This window comes from Xyrauchen texanus, chromosome 29 (genome assembly GCF_025860055.1).
Source record: "Xyrauchen texanus isolate HMW12.3.18 chromosome 29, RBS_HiC_50CHRs, whole genome shotgun sequence".
In the NCBI taxonomy this organism is placed as follows: Eukaryota; Metazoa; Chordata; class Actinopteri; order Cypriniformes; family Catostomidae; genus Xyrauchen; species Xyrauchen texanus.
Window position 1 is genome coordinate 22,610,608 of NC_068304.1, and position 18,264 is coordinate 22,628,871.

At 39.2% G+C, this 18,264-nt stretch overlaps 1 protein-coding gene across 2 annotated transcripts in view; it reads left to right on the forward strand.

The window, feature by feature from the left end:
• Positions 1 to 390: 390 nt before the first annotated feature.
• The window catches only part of LOC127622920 (breast cancer anti-estrogen resistance protein 1-like), a 123,378-nt gene continuing 105,504 nt past the window's right edge, over positions 391 to 18,264 (forward strand). Inside the window, exons 1-2 of one of the 2 annotated variants that reach the window (XM_052097090.1) lie at positions 391 to 610; positions 743 to 833. In XM_052097090.1, the coding sequence (XP_051953050.1) occupies positions 822 to 833 (12 nt within the window). In that variant the 5' untranslated portion in view covers positions 391 to 610; positions 743 to 821. Of the gene's footprint in view, positions 834 to 18,264 lie in introns of both variants that reach the window. The other variant, XM_052097089.1, reaches the window with a different exon arrangement.

Below are 18,264 nucleotides of genomic sequence, written 5' to 3' on the forward strand. Positions count from 1 at the left end.
TATTTAAGATATTTTGACATGTTAACAACAAATAGGACAGTAGCACGAAAAAGGCATCAACATACTGTATACACTTTATACAGTGCACAGGTTATGTCTAATGGTCACACTAGAAATACAAATGAGCTACATGCAATTACTATGTAATTATTTTGTAGAATTGCTTGTACTTAAAATTTTTTATTACTAAATAATAACATTACCATGTTATACGTGTTACATGAACACTATAAAACAAATTGTCACCCTTATAATAAATATAGGCAATGCCCTGTTTCCAGCGAGAGCTAACAATATACTATCCCTTTAAACAGACCTTTACGATTCCGTCAGAGAGAGAGAGAGAGAGAGAGAGAGAGAGAGAGCGAGAGCGCGAGAGCGAGAGCGAGCAGCGTGCTGTATCGCTGTGCTATGAATCGTCAATGTACACCACTGCAACACGGACGAACTGAGGACAAATCATTCCACGTTATACGAAAAAGAGAAGAATAAGAGAAGCGGGGCAATCTAAACGGCCATATTTTTCAAGTCTAACAGGATATCTGCAGGAGAGGCTCTTTAAAATCTCTGCGCAGCGCTGCCTGTATGAGGTGGACAGCCTTTCTGTGAGGTGCTCGGACATATCTGAAACATTCATATCAAACTTCTCACGTGAGCGGCGGATCTCGCGACTTACTATAGATAACATGGAATAGAAAGACTCCCAGAGAATCCTAATCACATATTTTGATATTTTCTGCAGAATAACGTTAAAGGGGAAAAAACTGATCTGTAACACATCAGCATCAAGCTCTATAGTGGATTGAAAGAAGGCACTCGAGATGTCTGTACCGGTAAGTTATTAGTATTACAACCACTGATTTGATTCTCTACATCTCGATGTGGGAAAAGTTACTGAACTGATTGACGTAAACTTAATGCGTTGTATTTAACGAATAGATGATGGTTGCACGAATGACCAGCTGCATTTGGCGTTAATAAGTGTTATGTGATCTTACTGGAGAAGAATTATGCTTATCAAGTCTCAATTTGTGCTTTAAACCTATATTAAACCATGACGTTGGTTCCTTCATTACTGCATTTTGCCCAGTTTGGTCTAGACATCCTCGTGTAGTACACACGTTGTTGTTTAGTATAAAGCAGCTGTTCAGGATGGTACTGCAATATTTTGCTATATGTTATTTTTCGCCTTTATTAAGGTAGGTTAGTGGCGAAACAGAGAAACAGGAAATTACTGGGGAGAAGAGCTGTCGCAAAATTTTAGTGACCTGTCTAACTAGAAAGCATTTCTGGACATCTCTGGCGCGTGCAACATGCTGTAAGCAGCTCATTGCGTTTTGAAACACATCCATGAATTTAAGTCGAAGATGCGACTTAAGCCATGTCATATTCCAGAATAAAACACAAACAGGTTTCAGTTTAGTAGATGCAGACTTTAATTATGTCAGGTTTCCATGTTAAATTATTTATTAAAAGGAAGAAATACAATTAGAATAGATGTAAATACTTTGTTTATGTGTAGCCATTTGCAGTGCATTTTGAAGTGCAAGCTTTTTGGAAACTTATCAGTTTTGATTTCAACAGATTATACTTTTTATGGTTAAATACGTACATGCATGTAAGGCTTTTATTTTTGCGTTAGAATATTAGAATACATTTTTTTTTCTTTCTGATAATCTTCATCAATTGTTGCAGTGTAGGATTTTCCCCCCTGTAAAGAATATATTCACAATTAAAAACTGTTGTTTAATGATCTAAGGTTGATATCAGTCACCCTGAGGCAAGATCTGTTCTTTCCTCTAAAAGCAGCCTCACTCAGAGCTCTCCATCCAGTCTCAACCTGTGAGACCTATGTTCCACCTTCCTGCTCTGAATGGCATCTCATTTCAACATACTGCAACAAGATATAACATTTTGCTCATGTCGGCTGGAGTTAAGCGGAAAAAGTCAGTGGATTTCTAATACAGAGCTATGGAGGTAGAGGAAGTTCAGCAGAACATCATTATAAATCCCTGTGGGAGGAATGAGATTAATTTGCATGTCTTAGCAGTTGTTAGGAGCAATGTCTTCTTGGCAATGTTTGTAAAATAAATTATAAATCACATTTGGTCTTTGAATAGCTCTGGAAATCACTGAAAGGCCATCTTGGTGACCTCAATGGTGTCTTTGCATAAGGTAGCACTGAGCCAATGGGAAAGGATTGCATTAAATTTCAGCATCGCATTCTCACCAAAGTCCCATGCCTTATTCAACAAACAGAACAGATTGCTGTGTTCTTGCCCGGGTTGATTGAGTTTGATCGCAACAGCTGTTCTGCCACAAAGATGAGAATGTGGTTTTCTTGTCCTGTGGCATGTTCATCTGTGTGCATGTGGTATGATTCCATTTACCTGAAACCAACAGACGTCAGCAAGTGGTGAGATGCAAACAAATCTAATGCTTAGACCAGTCTAACCTCCTGTCTGCATCATATTTCCATCATGCACACTCAATTGGAAATCTGCAGGGACAATAGGATTGAAACCCCCATTGATTTGTTTATGCTGCAATATCAGATATAAAGTGATATCTAATTTTTGTTCACTTTTGAGTGGACTAACCCTTTAAGAACTTTGCTGATACTGCTTTCAGTCAGTAGTAATTTGCTTAATCAATACTGAACACATTGATAGCTTCTTGCCATTGCCATGCAGAAATCACTGTCCTACATCAACATGTGCTCTGGTACCCACTTTGGATGCTGAACCATGTGCTTGCTCCATTGACTCGTTAACAAATCCTTGTAGTATTGGTCACCTGCCAACCCACAGAAATGGAGTTAACCAGCTTTTTAACAAGACGCCGGCCACACTATCCGCCACTGACCCTTTTCCGGACACATTTCCATACAAATGCATGTAAATTCTCTTTGCATGTAAAGATGCATGCATACATTCTTTAATGCATAAATTCATAAGTTCGCGTTCTACATATGCTCAGCTTCATACATATTGATGAGCATTAATGTTTAGCCGTTAATGTTATTTTCCATGGCTTTAGATCTTTATCGCATCCCCTGGATGGCTTCCAGAGAGTTCATGCTACGGCAGCAACCATGCACTCATTTCCCCCCACCATCCCTCAGTCTCCCTGCAGAGTTCCACTGCGAGAGGTTAAATAGGACGGCAACAGGGAACGAGATTGCAGGTCCTTGCTAGAACACTCTCAGATGCCTGACATTTGGTGTTTGTCATAGATGATACTCCACATACATATTAATAATATTGGCTGAGGTGAGTCTGTGCATTTCAATCATCTGATACAGACCTTTTGCTATTTGTGTGGGTTGCCCTGGCAACTAGAGGCCACCAACTTGCCACGTCTTCCACATATGAGTTTCATTGGCAGCAGAACTCGTAGTAAACAGGCAAAGCTAGCTGACGATGCCATATAATACTGCACACATGCTGTCCATGGACAAGCACTAGCTCAAAAGAGGAATTGCAACATGCAACTGTGAATGTGCTCACACTCAATCACACACTCATGTCTTATTAATTCCTTTCTTAAACCTAAATTAAAGTGTGAAATAACTTTTCTTACTATGCTAAACCCTGGGTTAAGACCAGTTTAAACCCAGGTCTAAGCAACGTTTCAAACTTGTAATACTGAAAGCGTATTAGCACTGTTTTTAATCCTGGGTTGTGAAAACCAGCCAAGTGCAAAAGGTAGACAGTGCAAAACAATGCAGTGTTAAGGATCCTTCACACTGAATGTTTTTTTTTGCATCCACCTGTGCTGTATTTCAATTGTTTTTCTTTGTAAACACGCTAGGCCAGGGTTTTTCAAACCTTTTGAATGTTGATGCCAAGGACCCCCAAATATAATATTCCCCTTGTGAGGTACCCCCTTTCCTAAAATATAATGGCAGCTACAGTATTGAGCAAGCTAAAGGTGGTGGTGGTAAAGAAATAGCTGACAATTTGAAAAACAATTGTGGTAAATCTCATGATTAATCTTTATAAAGTAGAATGAATAGAATGTCAAATTTGGTTAATGTTATTTTTTTAAATCAATTTTCACATGTCTGCAAATATTCCCCCTTTTGTGGCCTCCCGGGGGTCCCTGGACCCTAGTTTAAAAACCTCTTTGCTAGGTGGTCTTATACGGTTTTTTTAGTGTCTCGCGCTGGAGCACCAAGTTTTTTAGTTGTAGTACCAAATTAAAAATAACTAATAGCCGTTCGGTTCTATTAGTTGTGCTACATCTTGTGTTTTTGAACACAAAAATACGATCGTTCAGAACAATCCCTTAGAATGTAAAGGCCAGTTGTTTAGCACCCGACAGCCAATCAGAAACTGAACAGCAATATGCATATTAGAATATTAACCCAGGGGATTGCATACATACATGGTGAAATCTCAAAACCTGAAAACCCAAGATTATTTACTGACCCAGGGTAAAGTATGGATAGTTTGAAATGTGTAACAGGAGCCAGCTGGTATGTGATAGCTGTGCGGTATTTGTAAACTTCACTCTCCTGGCCTCAAGAGGTGCAATATCGCAAGAGGCTGTAGCCATTAGCCTCCTTGTTAGCGCACCCGCCAACAGTGCTGGAGATGCCAGTACGAATCCTGCTCAGAGCGAGTCGAGCAGGACCTGTTACACTTGGAACAATCGAACCCAGGATTATGTTAACTCAGGGTATATAATAGCTATGAGTTAACAGTTTCAAGTGGCAAAAGCCACTATGCATGCATTTTAAGTGTCTCATCTCAGAGACATTCTTGCCTACACCCAGTTACTCATCAGTGTTCTCAGATTGGCCACTCCCAGCAGGAAGATGCATGTTTATCAGTTTTTAGTGATTAAAGACAACACACACACACACTTACACTGGAGGCATCTTAATACAGAAGCCAGCTGACACATGCATTTTTTTATTGCTGACAGCTCAAGAGAAAACTATTTATGCTATAAACAGCTGCAGGTGTACATATAATGAATATCAACGTAAATATTAATGTTTATGTCACCTCAGGAGTCTTTTAACAAGTAACTTTTCATATTCAACTGAATCAAATACTACTACATTAGTATGCAATATACAGTATACTATTAGTGTAGTGTGTGAATATTCCTCACTCCACTTTATTTACATTGCACACATTTTTGTATTAGACTACAAAATAAATGAATTCCAATGTATGAATCCAATGTAAAGAAGGGACAATCACTTTGTGAAAAGTGTCATTTAGGGGTGGGTGATATGACCAAATTCTTATATCACGATATGAGTTATTTTGTATCATGATAATTATATATATCACAATATAGTAAAAGATTTCTGGAAAATCAATACAAATTGGTTATACAGTTGAAATCAGAAGTTTACATACACCTTAGCCAAATAGATTAAAACTCAGTTCAAATGTAGAAAACATTCTCTGTCTTAGGTTAGGTAGGATCACTTCTTTATTTTAAGAATGTGAAATGTCGGGGCCTGGGTAGCTCAGGAATTAAAGACGCTGACTACCACACCTAGAGTCGCAAGTTCAAATCCAGGGCTTGCTGACTGATTCCAGATCGTCTTCTGAGCAACCAATTTGCCCGGTTTCTAGGGTGGGTAGAGTCACATTGGGTTAACCTCCTCCCGGTATGTGCGTTGTGAGTTTTGCGTGGATGCCGCGGAGAATTGTGCGAGCCTCCACACGCTCTAGGTGTTCGTGGTAATGCGCTCAACAAGCCACGTGATAAGATGCGTGGATTGATGGTCTCAGACGCAGAGGCAACTGAGATTCGTCCTCCGCCACCTGGATTGAGGCAAGTCACTACACCACCACGAGGACTTAAAGCATATTGGGAATTGAGCATTTCAAATTGGCGAGAAAATGGGAGAAAGTAAAAAAAAAAAAAAAAGGATATGAAATGTCAGAATAATAGTAGAGAGAATTATTTATTTCAGCTTTTATTTCTTTCATCACATTCCCAGTGGGTCAGAAGTTTACATACACTTTGTGAGTATTTAGTCGCATTGCGTTTAAATTGTTTAAGTTGGGTCAAATGTTTTGTGTAGCCTACCAAAAGCTTCTCACAATAATTGCTGGAGTTTTGGACCATTCCCCCAGACAGAACTGGTGTAAACGAGTCAGGTTTGTAGGCCTCCTTGCTCGCATATGCTTTTGTCAGTTCTGCCCACAAATTTTCTATCAGACTGAGGTCAGGGCTTTATGATGGCCACTCCAATAGCTTGAATTTGTTGTCCTTAAGCCATTTTGCGACAACTTTAAAGGTATGCTTGGGGTCATTATCCATTTGGAAGATCCATTTTCGACTGAGCATATTGCTTCAATATCTTCACATAATTTTCCTTCCTCATGATGCCATCTATTTTGTGAAGTGCACCAGTCCTTCCTGCAGCAAATCACAGTTGGTATGGTGTCTTCGGCTTGAAAGCCTCACCCTTTTCCCTCCAAAAATAATGATGGTCATTATGGCCAAATAGTAAAATTTTTGTTTCATCAGACCAGAGGACATTTCTCCAAAAAATAAGATCTTTGTCCCCATTTGCACTTGCAATCTGTAGTCTGGCCTTTTTATGGTGGTGTTGGAGCAGTGGCTTCTTCTTTGCTGAGCAGCCTTCAGGTTATGTTGATATAGGACTCATTTTACTGTGGATATAGAAACTTGTCTACCTGTTTCCTCCAGGATCTTCACAAGGTCCTTTGCTGTTGTTCTGGGATTGATTTGCACTTTTCACACCAAACTACGTTCATCTCTTGGAGACAGAATGCGTCTCCTTCCTGAGCGGTATGATGGCTGCATGGTCCCATGGTGTTTATACTTGTGTACTATTGTTTGTACAGATGAAAATGGTACAAGTTTCAGCCATTTGGCTGAAATTTGAATGGATGAAATTTCTCCAATGGATGAACCAGATATGTGGAGGTTCACAATTTCTCCCATGATGTCAAGCAAAGAGGCACTGAGTTTGAAGGTGGTGCACTTAAGATGACATCCACAATTACACCTCCAATTGACTCCAATTAGCCTATCAGAAGCTAATTGTCTAAAGGCTTGACATAATTTTCTGGAAGTTTCCAAACTGCTTAAAGGCACAGTTAACTTAGTGTATGTAAACTTCTGATCCACTGGAGTTGTGATATAGTCAATTAAAAGTGAAACCATCTGTCTGTAAACAATTGTTGGAAAAATTACTCGTGTCATGAACAAAATAGATGTCCTAAACGACTTGCCAAAACTATAGTTTGCTAATCTGAAATCTGTGGAGTGGTAAACATTTTTTAATGACTTCAACCTAAGTGTATGTAAACTTCTGACTTTAAATGTATATAAAATAACCATATTGTAATGCCTATTTTTGGAACTCCAGTCAGTGAATTAAATACTTTATAAATTAAAACTACTTCCTCTTTATTTGAACAAGACAAACAATGTCAAAGCAAGTAAATAAATAAAAATCATCCTTACCAAAATGCTAAATATAACAGTATGCCACATTTCACTTGAAGATGTTGTTGACCATTATTATTATTATTATTATTATTATTATTCATGTGTCAGATGAGAAGAATATTTAGCACTTTTAAAGAGCCAAACGAGCGATGAATGTAATTAAATTTGCTTAGGCGGCCGCAGAAATGTTTTAATCCTGGATAAACCCTGTCCATGTTTCTTCAATTCTCTCAGTTCTTTCGTGAAGCCCTGCCCACTGATAGATAAGCCCATGATGAGCACATGGATATTTACTTATCGCGATATACACAATATAGCAAAATATCTATCGTTGCCATGATATTTATCTTCATATTGCCCAGCCCTAGTGTAATTGGTGTGTTTTCAGTAGTACTCTTTCTGATATTTTGTGTATGTGTGTGTAAAGTTGGCTATACTTGTAATGGCTAAACCTTTGAAAATGAAACAAGTTGATGTGGTCCTTCTCACTATTTGAAGTGCTTATATATCATTCAAATCATATTTAGCTTTAAATCTAATAATGTCATCAGATTTTTGTGAGGTTTATGTTCAGGGTAAAGGTGTATATAGTAAATATCAATAACTTATTAAGAAACAATTGCGCTTATGAGGGGTCCTCACCAATATACTGTAGCTTAAAAATTGTGTGTGTGTGTGTGGATTCTTGTGGAAAAATCTGTGGTCACCCCTTGCATTATTCTGCTGATCTCTATCAAATGCCACATGCCACTATGTGTAAGTGTGTGTGTTGATTCTTGAGTTCTGTGACTGTGTATGTGCACATTTATACAGTATATATTGGTATGATGGAGTGAGGGAGAGAGGTCTGGGGGAGTGAAGGAAAATCTCTTTCTGATACAGTGTGGGAAAAGAATGCAATGTGTGGAATTTGTGGTTTTGCACGCAGTGAATATGTGCAATCCTGCGTGCGGGCTGGCAAACAAACAGATCTCTCAGTGAAGATACTTTCATACTCATTTTCTCAGTCTGAAAATATCTTTGAATATACTACTAGCCACTTCATTCTCACCAAATGCTTCTCAGCTTCTTTCCTCTTCTTCTCTATGTTTTTATTTTTGTCCTTCATCTCATGCTGCTGTAAAGGTTCATAGGGTTCCTCAAGCTTTTGCCCACTCTCACTGTAGTACCAGTCTTTCAGTCTTTTGTTTTAGTTTCAGTTTCCTTGCTTTGAACAGTGTGTTTAAATTGAGCAGGGACCTAGTACTACAATATTAATGTAATATCTGTGTTGCCATACAATAACATTACGATTCTTTATGTTTAGTGTATTGCGATTCAAAACTGTTATATGTTGTGGTCTTTTACTTATTGTTGGATTCATTGGACTTCGGTGCTTAATGCAACAAGCTTTAATTTGTTGTAGAGCCAGTAAAAAAACAGTGTGAGGGAATAGTGTTCCATGGTCCCAGCGTGTTTAACATAACATGAAAACCATTGCAGTCTTAACTGTTTGATGAATATTTGTTGACATCCTTACAAATGAAACAAGTTACAGGCTTGTATGCTTTGCTTGTTATGAGTTTGCATTTTGGTTGATGCTCTGGTCATGCTCAGTGTGAAATTCAATTAGACTCATTCTGATTTCAAAAGCTGGTGTCGTTAACTCACCCTGGTGTTGACTGTACTGCAGACTGCCGCTCTCAGATGGTCTGGAGGACACATGCATTCCAGATCAGCTCCTCATGTCACCTAAAAGAGACACACTAAAAACATGCCCTTTAAACAATTTACACCCCCCCCGCTTGACCCCCATGTGTCAAGCATTTAAATTGTAACATCTTGTTTTTCTGTGTCAGACTGTCGAATGAATGTGCACCCCTCACTGAGTTCTGTTTAGGTTGCTGTTTAAGTTGTGTTTGTGTAATTGTTTCTACGTGGTTTGTGCTGAGTTGCTAATGAAACGCAGGGCTTTTAAACCATATGATGATTTGAACTGAGTGTAACCTGCTTTTTTGTTCCATTGTAAATCTCTATCATCTATATTAAAAGGGGTGTGTGTGTGGGGGTGTGGATGGAAATGGAGATTATGTGGATGTGTATGTGGAAACATTTCCATGCCTTGTATTCAAGTTTCGTGTTGAGTGATCGTGTTTGTAGACAAAGAGAGAAATGATGTTGTGCGTAAATGTTTTTAGCTCGATGGCCACTGGAACCTGATGTGGATCCTCATTATAGTGCAGCTGTGAGAGTGAAAGAAGAGAGTGAGTGAGTGGAGTTGTGTGTGGTGCATTTGTATGAGCAAGTCTGTGTCTGTTTTTTGCCAAAGCGTGTGCCAAATCGTCCTGTTGCCACTGTTGTAAATCTGTTGGCTGATGTGCGATGTGGTCATATTAATGGAGCTCCATCAATCATGCCAGGCTTTGTGAGATTAGGCTGTATGAGCTGGGTAGGGTGGGGTGGGGGAGGGGAGCTGTGCCTACCAGTGAACTGACAGAGATATTAGCCCAATTCAGTCCAGCTGAACTAAACACAGTCCACTCAAACTCATCTCAGCTAAACCCAGTTCAGATCAGAGAAGCTTAGTCTAGTTCAGCTCAGCAAGTCACAGTCCACTTAGAGGACTTTTCCAACTACATAGTTCGGGGGCGGGTTCCTGGGCCAGTGCGATATCTTGAACTGATCCGTGCAATTCCACCACAGAAAAAGCTGTTACGGGCTCAAAAACGTGGTTCGACACCAGCCATAAAAGCTTGCTGGTCTCCACACAGAACCGATTACGTCAGGGGGTGGAGGGCAGAATAATGTTCTGTCACCAAATTTTTCCCAAACAACAACAGTGGATACCGTGTGCAGCAAAGAGTACTTCTTCACCCTATGAAAACAATTAAAAATCCACAAAATTATCAGACATGATCTATGAAAGGCTCCAGATTGCCCTGGCCATGAACCAGCTGAGCACAAGCTTGGCACGCAAACCATCGCCAATTGAGTGGAAAAGTCTATTAGAGGTGTTAGTGAGGCCAGCAGAGTGTTCACCTTGTGGTCCGTGGGTCCTAATGCCCCTGTATAGTGATGGGGACACAATACTGTAAAAAGGCACCGTCCTTCGGATGAAACTTTTAAACCGAGGTCCTGACTCTCTGTTGTCATTAAAAATCCCAGGACACTTCTCGTAAAAGAGTAGGGGTGTAACTCCGGTGTACTGGACAAATTCCCCCCATTGGCCCTTATCTATCATGGCCTCCTAATTATCCCTTTCCATTAATTGGCTGTATCACTCTGCTCTCTCCTCTCCATCCACAGCTGATGTGTAATGAGCGTACTGGTGCACTATGGCTGCCTTCGCATAATCCAGGTGGATGCTGCACAGTATTGGTGGTTGAGGAGAGTCCCCTGTTTTCTATGTAAAGTGCTTTGGGTGCAGTGTCAGAAAATCTCTATTTAAGTGTAGCATTCATTCATTCATTCATTCATTCACTTAAACTCAAGTTAGCCCATTCTAGTTCAGCTCAACTAAACACAGTCCACTCAAGCTCAGCTCAGCTAAACACAGTTCAGTTTAGCTAAGCCCAGTACGATTTATCTCAGCTAAACAGTCCACTCTAGGTAAGCTCAACAAAACCCAGTCCAACTCAACTATGCCCAGTCCAGTTTAGCTAAACACAGTCCACTAAGATCATAGCTAAACCCAGTCCAGCTCAACCAGTCCCAGTCTTGTCCATCTTAACTAAGACCAGTCAAGTAAACACAATACATTTAAGATCAGTTCAACTAAGCTAAACACTGTGCACTGAAACTCCACTAAACCCTCTCCGGTCCATCTTAGCAATGTCCAGTTCAGCTCAGATAAGCCCATTTCTGTCCAGCTCAATCAAATGGAGTCCAGTAAAGCTTAGGGCTAAGCCAAATACAGTCAAGCTCAGCTAAGTCTGGTCCTGTCAAACTCAGTAAAGATCAGTACAGTCAAGCAATTCTTTTGCTAAACCTACTAGTTTAGTCCAGCTCAACTCAGCTACAGTACGTAATTCTAGTCCAGTCCTTCTTAACAAAGCCCAGTCCAGTCCATCTAAGCCTACTTCAGCCCAGTCCAGCCCAGCTAAGCCCAGGCATTCTGAGGATTGATTGGCATTTAAAATGCAGAGTTGCTTGGCAGTGATTAGTGACAATGTGAAAGGGTCAGATGAAGAGCAGGAGCCAAGAGAGAGGGGGATGGAAGAGAAATACAGAGAAATTAGACTAGAACCATAAGAGTTAGGTGTAAAGGGCTCTAGAGAACCACAAAATCAAATGAAGAAAGAAATAAACAATGGTGAAAATAGAAAGGAGAAAATTTAATTGAGGAGAAAAGATGAGGGAGGACATGGAGACACATGGAGGAAAATAAACTGCAAGACATGCAGGAAAAGATCATGGTAAGCACGGAGGAGAGAAATGGACATTTTAAGGTAGATGAGAGAAAAAGTGAAGTAAACCGTCAAGAAGGAAGATAGAGATGGGGTCAAGAAAACAGAAAAAGAGAATATTACAGAAGATGCTGCAGGTTGTGTGTGAACTACAGATAGAGAACCCTCCATCTGTATATTCTGAGCCCACCATCCAGTTGTGTCTGCACTTCAGTGCAAAAACATGTGTCTTATTTACCCACAATCCAATTTAACCAGGTGCTAAATGTACTCAAATAGCACTGCGCTGTATTTAAATTAAATCACTCATAAAATGTAAATTAGGCTTATTATAGATTGCACCTTATTCTGAAAAGTCGCTCAATGTCCACAACCTAGCAGATGGGAATTATGCTGTGCAAACAACATTCAGCACAGACTTTTGAGTGTTTTTTTTTTTTTTTTGCACTGTTATCTGATTTAAAAATGTCTTTAGTTAATTGGGTGTTCAAATATACATTTGAATTGTTGCTATCAACAAGTGAAATTTATTCTTATTGAATCCCCTCCACAATGTTTAGCATTGCACTATATCAACCTCTTTTCCAATGTTATGTGTGTGCTTTTCTGGTGAGATGAATTAGGGAATTGTTATTTGTCCTGTCCTCTTGAACCTCTCACAGTGCATGAGCATGACATCATCAGCATCTGCCTGTGTTTTAATGATCCTCTGTGTCTGGATCCTCATTAAGGATGTTTGAGAGTAAAGCACCTCAATGAGATCAGCACAGCCATGTGTGTGTGTGTGTGTGTGTGTGTGTGTGTGTGTGTGTGAATGAGTGTGCACATGAAATATGATATATAAATATATATTTGCACATGGGAGCTCTCAATGCTAATGAGTGTACTTGAATGAGTGTGTGGCATTGACGTGTGTGTGTGTGTGTGTGTGCGCCTGCGTCTTATAAGCTGCACTGCAGCAGCATGAAGAGACTATAATCTTTGGTTGAAATCCTGCTAATCCATGTGAAGGTTATTGCTGCTCTTTATGTCACATTCCCTAAATTAAAGCAACACAATCCGTAATGTATGCTTTGGAATGGCAGAACTCAATTCCATAATTGAAGGATCAGGCAGATTAATCAACTTTATTATTTAATAACTAAATGTCCAGTTTGTGGATTTGACCTCTGGCAGAATTCAGGGTCATCAGTGTTTAGTAGCATAGATGTGAATGTACACTATATGTTAGCATTTTTTCTGTGCTTTAAGGTATTACTTTGCAGAATTTATTTTAATAAATATTTTGTCTCGTTTTACAGTAAAAGTGTCTAAACAAACATAAAATAAGATTGATGTACTTGAGAAACAAAATTGTGTAATAAAGCAAGACTTGTTTTCAGATAATAGATTTTGAATTATAATTTGTGTGTGGTGTGTGTGTGTGTGTGTGTGTGTGTGTGTGTGTGTGTGTGTGAACTATACATTCATTCAAGATATATTCTCTAAAAAGAAGCCTATGCTGTTCCAATAAATGTATCTTTAAAAGTTGTTAACAAATTTTACTGTAAAACAAACCAGCTACTAGTTACTATTTAGCTATTTATTAAGCAAAAATATTTGTGCATGTATAATATGGTTCCCTTTGACAAACAGTAACCGTAATGCATAATTAATGTAATGCAAATGTAATTTATTTCACTCTGGCTTGGAATAGATTGGGGGTGTGGTTTACCATGCCCTATTTGATTCGGCTTGACCTCCATCATCACCTTTGCACCCACACCTTCTCACTGTAACATGGTCCTCTTCAAGGATGTATCTTATTGGAAGTCATCGCTGATGTGCTCTTGCTCCCGTTGACCTTTCTATGATAGGAACTTTGAGAGAGAGAGAGAGAGAGAGGTGGTGATGGAAAACGGGGGCGGGCAAGACATAAAAAGAGATTGTTTTGAAGTGGGTGACTCCATTTCACACAGCAGCTATATTGTGACCTTTCAACAGGCTATTGTCCGTCTCGCTCGTCAATGCAGTTTTCTGGATTTAAGTTGCATCAGCAGCAGCATGGTGCTAACCCAATGTTGTCTCCTGTTTTTCCGCTAGAGGGGCGATATTTAAGCGGCTAGTAGGCTTTTTAATTCCAGTTTCAGGAATGGATTTTAAAAGGATAATGACAGGACTTTGTGTGTTATTACTGAAGCTCTGCTGTAAACAAAATAATTTATAGGCCAAAAAACCCTTGATGTGAAAGAAAATGGATTTGAAGATTGGCTTTTGATCTCTTGTAGGACTTTGCAGCTCTCATATTGTGGCTAGCGACAGCTGGGATATTCCTTTTGTGCCACTAGTTAGTTATAGGAGTCGGTTTACCATTGGTTCTGTAATGAAAACCCCATAACTGTTCGAACATACACACACACACACACACACACACACACACACACACACACACACACACACACACACACATACACACACACACACACACACAGAATGACATCTTATATCATTCATATGAAATGATAGATATGATTTTGTGAAGGACAATTTAAGTGTTTAAAACTCATTAAATGTGTGATATCTGTGCCACTAGTATCACCAAATGGAGTAAGAAAAATAGTGTAGTTCCCCCTATCTCGTCCCATGTCTTCCATTATTTGGACAAACAAATAGTCCTGCCCCAAACTCACGCAATTAGTTGAGTCAATAATGCTGGTCAAGATGCTCAGCATTGCAGAAGCAGCATTTACACTTTTCGGGGAAATCAATCTAAGAATATCTTAATTTATAGTAGTCTCTACATATTAAAATGTGATAAGAGTTTGCACACTTCACTTTTAAGGATGCATGATTATGATAGTGCACATAGATAAAATACTCTGAGAATGTTTCTACATAAGCTTATCTTTTTTCCTTTATAAGATCTTGTGCGTGTGTGTGTGTGTGTGTGTGTGTGTGTGTGTGTGTGTGTGTGTGTGTGTGTGTGTGTGTGTGTGTGTTAGTCTCAGGAGGGGGTAGCTAATAGGCCGTTTATGTGCTATAGGAATGCTGTACTTCCTGTAAAACACTCAGAGAGCTGTATAAAAATCTCAGCATGGCCTCCGGAACGCTTCCAGACAACCAATGCAAACTCATCAGGATACTTGAATGGCTTTTGTACAGTACATATACTTGCTGGACCTTCATATTTTTAAATAGCACATTTTTGGTATACCCTAAAAAGTTCTTAAAAATCATAATAAACTTTTAACATTCATTTAAACCTTTTTTTTTTTTTTTTTTACAGTTTTGGTTCAGGTTCAGGTAGCTGAGTCTGTCCAAAAGGTAGACTTTAATTCCATTGTAAGTTGTCTAAGAGGGAACCTAAGGGGCCAGATGTTTGATGTCATCTTTCTTCATGGTGTCATCGGCCTAAGATCTTATTGTTGTATTGCACTGAGCCCACTGAATATGTCTCTTTGGTGATAAGTACTGTGGTCATGCTCTGTTGACTAAAGCATGCATCAGTACAGGTGGCCAGTAGATCTCGCTATCCACTGATGCAGAGAAATTATGGGTTTCGGGTAGAGGTAGTGTTTATAAAGGTTTTTTAATTTACGTAGCAGATGAAGGCCTTTGTTCATCCTTGTGGCTTATGGATAATTGCTAGTCTTGGCAAAAAATTAAGGTAACCAACATTGCCGACTCCAGACCTGTAAAAGAACGCCTTGTTCTTCATCACATGAAAAGACTGCCATCTGGGACCCCTACCTGTCTTTTTCCTGGTCTCATAATTTAGCAATATGACTGAGGACTCCTAGTGTTCCAAAGGCCTGGAGGTCTGCTGTGGATCAGATCAGAATGTCTGGAATAATTATTATCTCTGTGGTTTTTATTTGAAACCATGGATCAAGAGCTTGGGTTAGTCTGAATGATTGGTAATGCTGTGCTCACAATATGCATTAAAAAGATTAATATATTATTGTATGTGGGACTGTTGATGGACAGATGAACCAATCTACATTGTTTGTTGAGTCTGAGGGAAAGCTTCTGTTCTTGCCCCGTGGCCCTTTGCCCTGTTGGCTGGGCAGGTAATCTGCTCAGAGGCCATTTGAATTATGTTTGAACTGTAAGGGCAAACAATTTACTGCTCATTCCCATCCGTTCCCCAGTTTATAAGAAAAGAGAGCAGGATAGGGTAGAAGAGGAAAATAATGGATTAGATAGAAATAGAGAGTAAAAGAGAGAGAATGAGATAAGAATCATAGGAGAGAATGAATAGGAGAAAGAAGGGATATATGAAAGTGAATAGGTGTGATTATAAAGAAGATGTACACTGGAATAATGTACAGATTTTGCTGTTTTGGAAGGAAATTGATACTTTAATTCACCAAAGCGGCATTCAACTGATCACAAAGTATAGTCAGGACATTACTGATGTAAAAAAACTGGGGTTGGACTATTTCTCATCAGGTGTTTAGACCAATTAAGATGTCTTTATATTCCTTCAGACTCAAGTTTATTATTATTACTATTAATGCAGGTACCACCTGACCTCCTCACATGTGTTCTTGACGTGCAAATCAACTGTTGTTATTTCTATCTTTTGTCTCCTTCCAGCAATTCTTAAATACAGCAATGGCTCAGCTGTGAGGATTGCCATTGCGTGAACCCGCTAATTAGTGTAAATAATACCAGGCACATGCATATACTGCATGTTCAGAGTACATACGGTTTGAAAAATCAGGCCGCTCACATTCATTGCTCAAGAACACTTCTGATAACTAAATTTGCGCCTCGCATCCTGTAATGCAGACGCCTTGCGCCTAACCAAAGTATAATTTGGGCTTCAGTTACAACAATAAACCAACACAGTCTGCTTAACTAGAACTGATATGGTTTTATGCATTTTTTTGATCACACTGTGTTAGCATTTACAGTGCAGGGTGGAAAACATGCAGTATGTGAATCACTGACTTCTCCAAAAGCTATTTGGAGTCAGATGTCAGCTAGCCTGGAGTACATTCAATGAGTACGTTTACATGAGCTGTTATAAGTGAGCTACAGCAGGTTTTTGCATAGTCAAGCTGCAGTCTTCATCTGTCTGTCCTAGTATACACGATAATGACTATTTCAAGGGAGGATGTCAAATGGCGTTAATACTATGCAGAGACCAGTTGTGGTCTAATTAACATGTACAGTACATATGCTGGATAACCCCAGCTACATTTGCATTATCTAGGTCTGTTAGTCCGACTTTGCAAAAAATGTAACTGATATGATTTCAATCGACATGAAGCGTTGACGTGATATTACATGACAAATTTAGTCCAATTGAATTCAAACTTTTAAACACCTCATGTTAGCATAATGAATTACATGAGAGTGGAGATGTTGGTCAGAGTTTGCTATTTAAAGGTTTACTGTCTTTTCCTGCAGCTGTTTGTATGAGAGAGATAGAGAAGCTCAAACCATGAATAATACACATAGTACTTTGTTGATGGTTGTACCACTTGTAAAGGTTCCAGGATTCTCCAATGTGTTCAAGTATTCCATTTCAAACGCATGCTCTTACCTTTTTGAGTGGAACAACCTTTAAATCATCAGTTGTTTATTATTTTAAACAATGTCTTTGACATTTTCTCAAAAACATACTTTTGTGCTGCAAAACATCATCTAATGAATGGTTCTGCAATGTTTCATGTAGGTTATGTGCCTGAATTTGTTGGAAAGCTGTTTTGCAGACCGCCACACTGGAATGTGGGCTTCCTTTCCTCTATTTCTCAGTTTTTTCTTTCTTTCCCCCATTCCATCCTTGTGTTTTCAAGACTGGGTCCAGGATCTCTGGGCCTGGAAACTCCCAGAAGCCAAAATGAGTCTGTCTTGTCAACATCCACTGTGCTGCTACTCTTCATCTAAAAGCTCAGGATAGCTGCTGTGTCATGGTCAGTGGCACATGAGACACATTCCCAGCTTTGGTCTACTGAATTTTTGTTGTTGAATAATTTGTGGAGAATTCCTCATGATATCTGAGTTGCACAGAACACTTTAATACTGTAGATACAGTATATGATCATATCTTTCTTGAGATTGCATGAATTTTGCAATTGTATTGTTTACAGTAATTGAGCTGTGGGCATTTTCAAAAGCATTGTCAGAGCATACAAAATAGCACTTTTATTCACTAGGGCTTGAAAGGTCAAAGATGTAACTGCTGTGAACTTGAGGGGAACATCTGCTAAAAATGAAATGAAAATAACTGCAAAAATGTCAAAAAAGAGTGAAGTTAGGGGCATTCACACCGAACATGTATTTATGTCCATATGTGCGGTTTTTCAATTGTTTTCCTATGTAAACATGCGCTACATGGACGCCTGTTTGGCTCTATACACCACCACAATGGATTTGAAATTAAACGAATAAGATGTGCTTTAACTGCAGACTTTCAGCTTTAATTTGAGGGTAT